Source organism: Salvelinus sp. IW2-2015, unplaced genomic scaffold (assembly GCF_002910315.2).
Source record: "Salvelinus sp. IW2-2015 unplaced genomic scaffold, ASM291031v2 Un_scaffold2576, whole genome shotgun sequence".
NCBI lineage: Eukaryota > Metazoa > Chordata > Actinopteri > Salmoniformes > Salmonidae > Salvelinus > Salvelinus sp. IW2-2015.
In genome coordinates this window covers 46030-58453 of record NW_019943886.1, presented here as the reverse complement: position 1 = coordinate 58453, position 12424 = coordinate 46030, and the positions used below count along the sequence as shown (strand labels likewise).

Sequence of the window (12424 nt, the reverse complement as noted above, 5' to 3'; positions counted from 1 at the left end):
GGGAATCACTGGTCACTTTAATAATGTTATTCAACCCTGCACCTTAGAGGCTGCTGCCCCATATACAGACAGGGAATCACTGGTCACTTTAATAATGTTACTCAACCCTGTACCTTAGAGGCTGCTGCTCCAATACAGACAGGGAATCACTGGTCACTTTAATAATGTTACTCCACCCTGCACCTTAGAGGCTGCTGCCCCATATACAGACAGGGAATCACTGGTCACTTTAATAATGTTACTCCACCCTGCACCTTAGAGGCTGCTGCCCCACATACAGACAGGGAATCACTGGTCACTTTAATCATGTTTACATACTGCTTTACTCATCTCATATGTATATACTGTATTCTATTCTACTGTATTTTAGTCAATTCCACTCCAACATTGCTCAATCTAATATTTTTTTTATTTCTAAATTCCATTTTTACTTTTAGATGTGTGTATCGTAAGATATTACTACTCTGTCGGAGCCAGGAACACAAGCATTTAGCTACACCCGCAATAACATCTGCTAAACACGTGTATGTGACCAATAACCTTTGATTTGAAGAACAGACCACACACACTTCCTGCAACAGACACCACAGAGTAAGAACAGACCACACACACTTCCTGCCTCCTCAAATCTGCACTAATGTGAATCTACTAATGCCGTCTGGGGTACGCCAAATAAAAAATGTGATTCACATTTTCAAACAGTCCATTTAGATTTTCCAAAGGGCTATACATTTGGGTGATGTTTCCCCCCCCCCCCCTCACCTGAGTAGCCTCGTTTCACTGCCAAAAATGTAATTAAACCATCTAGTGTTCAGAAAAATAACAACACAATGTCAAATACAGGTAGACTAGTCAAATAATGAACATCCAATCATATTAACCGATAGTCTCTAGTGGGAATTCCACTAACAGTCCGTATGAAGCAAAACGTACAGAAGTGCGTTGGTTATCAAGGGGCAAAGTACTGGCAGGTTGTTTTTTAAATTGAGAGACGAGCTTAAAGTTCTTTGCTCACCATAATTCTCACTTGTCTGACCGCTTGCATGATGACGAGTTTCTCACACGACTGGCCTATCTGGGTGATGTTTTTTCCTCGCCTGAATGATCTGAATCTGGGATTACAGGGACTCTCCGCAACTATATTCAATGTACGCGGGAATTAAATCAGAAGCCATTTCTGGATAAGTCTGCTCTCAAGAGTTTCTTGCCTTGGCAAATCGCGCTGTTAAAGACACTGATGCCCTTTGCAACCACGTACCTATGTGAGAGTGGATTCTCGGCCCTCACTAGCTTGACAACTAAATACCGGCACAGACTGTGTGTGGAAAATGATTTAAGACTGAGACTCTCTCCAATACAACCCAACATACAGAGTTATGTGCCTCCTTTCAAGCACACCCTCCTCATTAACCTGTGGTGAGTTATTCACAATTTTTGATGAACAAGTAAGATTTGATATGTAAGATGGCTAAATAAAAAAAAATAGAGCTAAAATGATTGATTATTATTGATTTGTGCCCTGGTCCTATAAGAGCTCTTTGTAACTTCCCACGAGCCGGGTTGGGACAAAAACTCAAACTCATTCTTATGTTTAATAAATGTATCGTATAGTGTGTGTGTGTGTGTGTGTGTGTGGCAGGCTTACAATGACGGCAAAAAAACAACATTTGAGAGGGCACGATCCTGGTGCTGGAATGTTTGAAGGGGTAGGGGACTATAAATACAGTTTGGGAACCACTGTACTGGTGGAAGTGAACACATTCTTCACCATATGAGTTTTACCCTCCCCTGTATTTTCAGATAAACAATATGAAGGATATGACTCAAGATTCCACATTTCTGGAGATCTACAATGTACACACGAAATCAGAGCGACTGTGGTTTCTGGAATGTCTAAAACCTTGTGGGGGAAGAAAACCCAGACAGGGCTTAGTTYGTTRACAACATGTGRACTATATTTTGTCTCYAATGTTTATTGAAAACATCAATACATTTTCACAATGGAGGACTTGTCTCTCTCAAATACAGTGTTAAGAGTTGTTGGTTAGCTACCTGGCAAATGTTGTTTTTTTGTTGAAAATCACCAAAATTGTATTTCTAACATTTATTTCATGTTAAAAGAGATGTTGTATGTTTCTGGACATAGTTTTAATGTCACGTGCACAATGACAACGACACGCCATTCTCACTCCAAACACAACAATAGAGGAATCTATATGAATGTAAAACAAATACAGACAGGAAATACAAATACGAGAAAGAAAAAAAACACGATAAAGTAAGGTGACTATATACAGGGTCATTACCATAGTAACAATGATACTGGAGTGATGGAGGTAGATATGGTATAAAGTGAAGGTGACTATTATACAGGGTCGATACCATATAGCTAATGTACGAGGGATACTGGAGTGATGGAGGTAGATATGTATAGGGGTAAGGTGACTATATACAGGGCCAGTACATATTACAATGTACAGGGAAACTGGGAGTGATGGAGGTATGATTAGTATACAGGGGTAAGGTGATATATGTTTGTGGTCAGTACTCATATTATCAATTGGTACAGGGAACTGGGATGTGACTGGAGTAGTAATATGGTATATTGGGGTAAGGTGACTATTATACATGTCAGTTACATAGTTAACAATGTACAAGGGTAAGAACTGAGGTAGATGAGTAGATATGTATAGGGTGTAAGGTGGCTATTACAGGGTCATACATATTAATAATGTACATGATACTGGAGTGATGGAGGTATATATGTATAGGGGTAAGGTGACTATATACAGGGTCATTACCATAGTAACAATGTATAGCTACTGGAGTGATGGAGGTATGATATGTATAGGGGTAAGTGTGACTATATACAGGTCAGTACCATATATAAGCATAGATACTGGAGTGATGGAGGTTATATATGTATAGGGGTAAGGTGACTATAACAGGGTCATTACCATATAACAATGATCACTGGAGTGGATGGAGGTATATATGTATAGGGGTAAGGGACTATATACAGGTGTCAGTACCATGATATACAAGTGATACTGGAGTGATGGAGGTATATATGTATAGGGGTAAGGTGACTATATACAGGGTCATTACCATAGTAACAATGTGCAGGGATACTGGAGTGAGAGGTAGATATGTATAGGGGGTAAGGTGACTATATACAGGGTCATTACCATAGTAAAATGTACATGGATACGGATGGAGGTAGATATGTATAGGGTAAGGGACTATACACAGGGTCATTACCATAGTAACAATGTACGGATGGAGTGATGGAGGTAGATATGTATAGGGGTAAGGTGACTATATAACAGGGTCAGTACCATAGTAACGAATGACTGGAGTGATGGAGGTATAAGTATGATTGCCTAGATGCAATCATCTCGTTACCGCCCTCCCTACACACCTGACCCTAGTTACCGCCCTCCCTACACACCTGACCCTAATTAGCCAGGCTAACAGCTAACAGTAGAAGAAATAAGTCATCGTCACCAGGGACTCTGGTCGTTATCTGGTAATGATATAATCATCCGCCGGCTCTCTGCCAGAGCTAGTGTTTCTTTCCCCCCGCCCCCCCCCCCCCCGTCTCGTTACTGTGTTCACCTCAAATAACCATCCTTCTCTTTGTCATGTTTCGCTATTCTGCTCGATGGTTTAGCGTGGCTCCACCTCACAACACTCCATCCTGACATCTAACGGGTTAAAACAGACATGACTAGTTCACACACACTTTCAAAAAGGTCTCTAAAATACTGTATCAGAGACACGTTGTTATCAATTTGATACACCTCTCCTCATTACTGTCCTATAGGCCCACACCTCTCCTCATTACTGTCCTATAGGTCCACACCTCTCCTCATTACTGTCCTATAGGCCCACATCTCTCCTCATTACTGTCCTATAGGCCCATACCTCATTACTGTCCTATAGGACCACACCTCATTACTGTCCTATAGGACCACACCTCTCCTCATTACTGTCCTATAGGCCCACATCTCTCCTCATTACTATCACATTGGCCCACATCTCTCCTCATTACTGTCCTATAGGCCCATACCTCATTACTGTCCTAAAGGTCCACACCTCTCCTCATTACTGTCCTATAGGCCCACACCTCTCCTCATTACTGTCCTAAAGGTCCACACCTCTCCTCATTACTGTCCTATAGGCCCACATCTCTCCTCATTACTGTCCTATAGGCCTTTACCTCTCCTCATTACTGTCCTATAGGCCCACACCTCTCCTCATTACTGTCCTATAGGCCTACATATCTCCTCATTACTATCCTATGTGCCCACATCTCTCCTCATTACTATCCTATAGGCCTACATATCTTTTCTCCTTTCCTGTCTCCATTAACTTCTTATGGCTAGAGGGCAGCATTTTCACGTTTGGATGAAAAGCGTGCCCAGAGTAAACTGCCTCCTACTCAGTCCCAGATGCTAATATATGCATATTATTATTAGTTTGATTTGTTTCTACGAACAGTAATATAACTTTCTGGAATTCTCGTCCGACATTTCCGCTGGACTTGCCCRCGCCTCATGAGTTTCGATTTCTTWACTAAACGCCCTAACAAAAGGAGGAATTTGGACATAAATKATGGACTTTATGGWACAAATCAAACATTTATTGTGGAACTGGGATTCCTGGGAGTGCATTCTGATGAAGATCATCAAAGGTAAGTGAATATTTCTAATGCTATTTCTGACTTATGTTGACTCCAACATGGCGGATATTTATTTTGGCTGGTTTGGGCTCTATGTATTACCTGTGACCTGTCCCACGATGGCTGGGAGTCCTGCGGTTGTTGAGAAAGGCCTTGATTTCCTCCTTCACCAGGTTACTGTCCCTCCTAGAAGAACAGGCACCACAGAGTTGGCAGACGAACAAACAACATAGTAGGACCGATTACCAACAATGACGAAGACAGTCTACAGGGAGGAGGTGAGGGCCCTGGCAGAGTGGTGCCAGGAAAATACCCTCTCCCTCAACAGATGCATAATTGAGAGCATCCTGTCGGGCTGTATCACCGCCTGGTACGGCAACTGCTCCGCCCACAACCGCAAGGCTCTCCAGAGGTAGTGAGGTCTGCACAACGCATCACCGGGGCAAGTACCTGCCCTCCAGGACACCTACAGCACCGGATGTCACAGGAAGGCCGAAAGATAATCGACACAAGCACCCGAGCCACCAGCCTATTCTCTCCGCTATCATCAGAAGGCAGGTCAGTACGGAGCATCAAAGCTGGGACCGGAGAGACTGAAAACAACTTCTATCTCAAGGCCATCAGACTGTTAAATAGCCATCACTAGCGACTACCACCCGGTTACTCAACGTGCACCTTAGAGGTGCTGCCATATACAGCAGGAATCACTGTCCTTTAATAATGTATCAACCTGCACCTTAGAGCTGCTCCCCATATAAGACAGGGTCATGGTCACTTTAATAATGTTACTACAACCCTGTACCTTAGAGGCTGCTCTCCACATACAGACAGGGAATCACTGGTCACTTTAATCATGTTACTCCACCTGCACCTTAGAGGCTGCTGCCCCATATACAGACAGGAATCATGGTCATTAATAATGTTACTCCACCCTGCACCTTAGAGGCTGCTGCCCACATACAGACAGGGGAATCATGGTCATTAATATGTTTACATACTGCTTTACTCATCTCATATGTATACTGTATCTATTCTACTGTTTTATCAATTCCACTCCAACATTGCTCAAATCTAATATTTTTTTTATTTCTAAATTCCATTATTTTACTTTTAGATGTGTGGTATCGTAAGATATTACTGACTCTGTCGGAGCCAGGAACACAAGCATTTAGCTACACCCGCAATAACATTGCTTAACCACGTGTATGTGACCAATAACCTTTGATTTGAAGAACAGACCACACACACTTCTGCAACAGACACCACAGAGTAAGAACAGACCACACACGACTTCCTGCTCCTCAATCTGCACTAATGTGAATCTACTAATGCCGTCTGGGGTACGCCAAATAAAAAAATGTGATTCACATTTTCAAAACAGTCCATTTAGATTTTCCAAAGGGGCTATACAATTTGGGTGATGTTTCCCCCCCCCCCCCCCCGCTCACCTGAGTAGCCTCGTTTACTGCCAAAAATGTAATAACCATCTAGTGTTCAGAAAAATAACAACACAATGTCAAATACAGGTAGACTAGTCAAATAATGAACATCCAATCCTATTAACCGAATAGTCTCTAGTGGGAATTCCCTAACAGTCCGTATGAAGCAAAACGTAACAGAAGTGCGTTGGTTTATACAAGGGGCAAAGGTACTGGCAGGTTGTTTTTTAAATTGAAGACGAGCTTAAAGTTCTTTGCTCACCATAATTCTCACTTGTCTGACCGCTTGCATGATGACGAGTTTCTCACACGACTGCGCTATCTGGGTGATGTTTTTTCCTCGCTGAATGATCTGAATCTGGGATTACAGGGACTCTCCGCAACTATATTCAATGTACGCGGGAATTAAATCAGAAGCCATTTCTGGATAAGTCTGCTCTCAAGAGTTTCTTGCCTTGGCAAATCGCGCTGTGTAAAGACACTGATGCCCTTTGCAACACGTACCTATGTGAGAGTGGATTCTCGGCCCTCAATAGTTGACAACTAAATACCGGCACAGACTGTGTGTGGAAAATGAATTTAAGACTGAGACTCTCTCCAATACAACCCAACATACAGAGTTATTGTGCCTCTTTCAAGCACACCCTCCTCATTAACCTGTGGTGAGTTATTCACAATTTTTGATGACAAGTAAGATTTGATATGTAAAATGGCTAAAAAAAAATAGAGCTAAATGATTTGATTATTATTGATTTGTGCCCTGGTCCTTATAAGAGCTCTTTGTAATCTTCCACGAGCCGGGTTGGGACAAAAATCAACTCATTCTTATGTTTAATAAATGTATGTATAGTGTGTGTGTGTTGTGTGCAGGCTTACAATGACGGCAAAAAAAAACAACATTTGAGAGGGCACGATCCTGGTGCTGGAATGTTTGAAGGGGTAGGGGACTATAAATAACAGCGGGAAGTGAAACATTCTTCACCATATGGTTTTACCCTCCCCTGATTTTCAGATAAACAATATGAAAGGTATGACTCAAGATTCCACATTTCTGGAGATCTACAATGTACACACGAAATCAGAGCGACTGTGGTTTTCTGGAATGTCTAAAACTTGTGGGGGAAGAAAACCCAGACAGGGTTAGTTTTGTTCTGACAAATGTGAACTTATATTTTGTCTCCTAATGTTTTATTGAAAACATCAATACATTTTCACATGGGGACTTGTCTCTCTCAAATACAGTGTTAAGAGTTGTTGGTTAGCTACCTGGCAAATATGTTTTTTTTTGTTGAAAATCCCAAAATTATTGTATTTCATGTTAAAAGAGATGTTGTATGTTTCTGGACATAGTTTTAATGTCACGTGCACAATGACAACGACATGCCATTCTTCACTCCAAACACAACAATAGGAATCTATAATGAATGTAGAACAAATACAGACAGGAAATACAAATACGAGAAAGAAAAAAACAACGATAAAGTAAGGTGACTATTATACAGGGTCATTACCATAGTAACAATGAGGTACTGGAGTGATGGAGGTAATATGTATAGGGGTAAGGTGACTATATACAGGGTCAGTACCATAGTAACAATGATACGGAATGGAGTGATGGAGGTATGATTTGTATAGGGGTAAGGTGACTAATACAGGGTCATACCATAGTACACAATGATACGGAGTGATGAGGTATATATGTATAGGGGTAAGGTACTATATACAGGGTCAGTACAAGTAACAATGATACTGGAGTGATGGAGGTATATTATGTATAGGGTAAGGTGATATATACAGGTTTATTACATCAGTAATAATGAAGATACTGGAGTGATGGAGGTAGATAATGTATAGGGGTAAGGTGACTATATAAGGGTCATTCTAGTACAATGTACAGGGATAGCTGGAGTGATGGAGTTAGATATGTATAGGGGTAAGGTGACTATATACAGGGTCAGTACCATATGTAACAATGTACATGGAGTGATGGAGGTAGATATGTATAGGGGTAAGGTGACTATAACAGGGTCATTACATAGTAACAATGATACTGGAGTGATGGAGGTAGATTAGTATAGGGGTAAGGTGACTATATACAGTGGGCGTCCAGTACCATATTAACAATGTACAGGGATACTGGAGTGATGGAGGTAGATAAGGTATGGAGTTATAGCCTTAGATGCAATCATTCTCAGTTTACGCCGCTACCTCAATGTCTATTCATCACATGGACCATCATAAGTTGACCTGGCACACCTCCCTACACACCCTGTACCCTAAATTAGCCAGGCTACAGCTAACGTAGGAAATAAGTCATCGTCACCAGGGACTCTGGTCGTTATCTGGTAATTATTATAATCACCCCGCCCCTCCCTCTCTTACTGTGTTCACCTACATATACATCCTTCTCTCTTGTCATGTTTCGCTATTCTGCTCGATGGTTAGCGTGGCTCCACCTCACAACACTCCATCCTGACATCTAACGGTTAAAACAGACATGACTAGTTCACACACATTTCAAAAAAGGTCTCTAAAATTGTATCAGAGACACGTGTTATCAATTTGATACACTCCTCATTACTGTCTCTAGCCCCACCTCCCTCATTACTGTCCTATAGGCCCACACCTCTCCTCATTACTGTCCTATAGGCCACACCTCTCCATTACTGTCCTATAGGCCACACCTCTCCTCATTACTGTCCTATAAGGCCATACCTCATTACTGTCCTATAGGCCACACCTCTCCTCATTACTGTCCTATAGGCCCATATCTCTCCTCATTACTGTCCTAATAGGCCACATCTCTCCTCATTACTGTCCTATAGGCCATATCTCTCCTCATTACTGGCTATAGGCCCAACACCTCTCTCATTACTGTCCTATAGGCCACACTCTCCTCATCGCCTTGCCCATCCTCATTCTGTCCTATAGAGCCAACAGCCTCTCCTCATTACTGTCCTATAGCCACCCTTCCTCATTACTATCCTTGGCCACTCTCTCCTCAATACTGTCTATAGGCCACCCTCTCTCATTACTGTCCTATAGGCCCACACCTCTCCTCATTACTGTCCTATAGGCCGACACTCTCCTCATTACTATCTATAGGCCCCCATCTCCTCATTACTGTCCATATAGGCCCATACCTTCATTACGTCCTATAGGCCCAGACCTCTCCTCATTACTGTCCTATAGGCCCACACCTCTCCTCATTACTGTCCTATAGGCCACATCTCTCTCTCATTTACTGTCCTATAGGCGCCATACCTCTCCTCATTACTGTCCTATAGGGCCCACACCTCTCCTTCATTACTGTCCTATAGGCCCATACCTCATTACTGTCCTATAGACACAACCTCTCCTCATTTACTGTCCTATAGGCCCACACCCCTCCTCAGTAGCTGTCCTATAGCCCACACCTCTCCTCATACATCACATTGGCCCCACATCGCTCGTCAATACTGTCCTATAGGTCCTCATCTCTCCTCATTATCTGTTCCTATAGGCGCCACACCTCTCCTGCATTACTGTCCTAATGCCCACACCTCTCCTCATTACTGTCCTATAGGCCACCCTCTCCTTCATTACTGTCCTATAGGCGCCCATCACCTCATTACTGTCCTATAGGCCCACACCTCTCCTCATTACGTCCTATAGGCCTACACCTCTCGCTCCATTACTGTCCTATTAGGCCCAACCCTTCCTCATTACTGTCCTACTGGTACCGGGTTGGCCGCAGTGGTCTAGGCACTGCACGCAGTGCTAGCTGCGCCACCAAGAGTCTCTGGGTTCAGCGCCCAGCTGGGGGCTGGGTTCGCCGCCCAGGCTCTTGTCGCGCCGGCCGCAAACGGAGATCCGTGGGGCGACGCACAATTGGCATAGCCGCCGTCCGGGTTTGGGAGGGTTTGGCCGTAAGGGTGGGTGGTCCGGGATAATCCCATTGTCTCAGTATGTAACAAAAAATATAAACAAAAATGTTTTAATAAAATGTAATGCACTCTATGTAAGTCGCTCTGGATAAGAGCGTCTGGCTAAACAAATGACTAAATGTAAAAATGTAAAAAATATTCCCCCTCCCACTGTCATAGGCCCACACCTCTCCTCATTACTTGTCCTATATGCGCACACCTCTCCTCATTACTGTCTATGCCATTTCATCGGTGGACACATCTCTCTCATTACGTGTCCTATAGGCCCACACCTCTCCTCATTACTGTCCTATATTCCAATCTCTCTCAAATTACTGTCTATAGGCCAACGACCTCATTACTGTCCGATAGGCCCACATCTCTCTTCATTACCTTCCTGTAGACCCATTCTCTCATTACTGTCCTATAGGCCCACACCTCATTACTGTCTCTATAGGCCACATCTCTCCTCATTACTGTCCTATATGGCCCACACCTCATTAACTTCCTTATAGGCCCACACCTCATTACTGTCCTATAGGCCCACACCGTCTCCTCATTTTCCTATTAGCCCACACCTCATTACTGTCCCTATAGCCTATACCTCTTCTCATTACTGTCCTTATAAGCCACATCTTTCTCATTACTGTCCTATATGCCCCATCTCCCTCATTACTGTCCTGTAAGACACATCTTCTCCTCATTACTGTCCTATAGGCCCAATCTCTCCTCATTAGTTCCTAATACCCACATCCTCTCCTCATTACTGTCCTATAGCGCCACATCTCTTCCTCATTACTGTCTATTAGGCCCCACATCTCCCTCATACTAATTCCTATAGGCCCACACCTGCTCCTCATTAACTGTCCTATAGGCCCACATCTCTCCTCATTACTGTCCTATAGGCCACACCTCTCCTCATTACTTGGTCCCTTAGGCCCACACCTCTCCTCATTAATGTCCCTATAGGCCCACGACTCTCCCTCATTAATGCTCTATAGGCCCCCACCTCTCCTTCATTAATTGTCCTATAGCCCACACCATCTCTCAGTACTGTCCTATAGGCCCACCCTCTCCCATTATGTCCTATATTGCCCACATCTCTCCTATGCTGATGTCCTGTAGGCCCACATCTCTCCTCATTACTGTCCAATATGTTCCACATCTCTCCTCATTATATCCTATAGGCCCACATCTCTCCTCATTAACTATCCTATAGGCACACATCTCTCCTCATTACTGTCTATAGGCCCACACCTTCCTCATTACTGTCCTATAGCCCCACACCTCTCCTCATTACTGTTAGGCCCACACCTCTCCTCATATGTCTATAGCCACATCTCTCCTCTTACTGTCCTATATGTCCACATCTCTCTCATTATATCCTATAGGTCCACACCTCCTCATTACTGTCCTAGTAGGCTACCTCTCCTCATACTGTCCTATAGGCCATTACCTTCCTCATTACTGTCCTATAGGCCATTACCTCTCTCATTACTGTCCTATAGGCCACACTTCCTCATTACTGTCCTATAGGCCCACACTTTCTCACTCATTACTGTCCTATAGGCCCACACTCTCCTCATTACTGTCCTATAGGGCCCACACCTCTCCTCATTACTGTCCTATAGGCCCACATCTCTCATCATTACTATCCTATAGCCCAAATCTCTCCTCATTACTATCCTATAGGCCCACATCTCCTCATTACTGTCCTATAGCCCACTCTCCCTACTGTCCTATAGGCCCCACCTCTCCTCATTACTGTCCTATAGGCCCACACTCTCCTCATTACTGTCCTATAGGCCCACACCTCTCCTCATTAGCTGTCCTATAGGCCTACAATCTCTTTTCTCTTTCCTGTCTCCATTAACTTCTTATGGTTAGAGGGCAGCATTTTCACGTTTGGAATGAAAAGCGTGCCCGAGAGTAAACTGCCTCCTACTCAGTCCCAGATGCTAATATATGCATATTATTATTAGTTTGATTTGTTTCTACGAACAGTAATATAACTTTCTGGAATTCTCGTCCGACATTTCCGCTGGAACTTGCCCCGCGCCTCATGAGTTTCGATTTCTTTACTCAACGCCCAACAAAAGGAGGAAATTTGGACATAAATGAATGGACTTATGGAAAATCAAACATTTATTGGGAACTGGGATTCCTGGAGTGCATTCTGATGAAGATCATCAAAGGTAAGTGAATATTTCTAATGCTATTTCTGACTTTGTTGACTCCAACATGGCGATATTTATTTTGGCTGGTTTGGGCTCTGAGCTCCGTACTCAGATTATTGCATGTTTGCTTTTTCCCGTAAAGTTTTTTTGAAATCTGACACAGCGGTTGCATTAAGGAGAAGTGCATCTAAAATTCCATGCATAACACTGAATTTTCAT

The 12424-nt window shown here is 43.2% G+C and overlaps 1 protein-coding gene across 1 annotated transcript in view; it reads right to left on the bottom strand.

Annotated features, from left to right (window-relative positions):
* LOC112074313 (homeobox-containing protein 1) overlaps positions 1–12424 on the bottom strand; it is a gene marked incomplete at its 3' end in the record, with an annotated part of 58470 nt that overhangs the window by 29471 nt on the left and 16575 nt on the right. Inside the window, 2 exon segments of the mRNA XM_070440469.1 lie at positions 4787–4812; positions 4814–4870. Coding sequence (XP_070296570.1) covers positions 4787–4812; positions 4814–4870 — 83 coding nt within the window.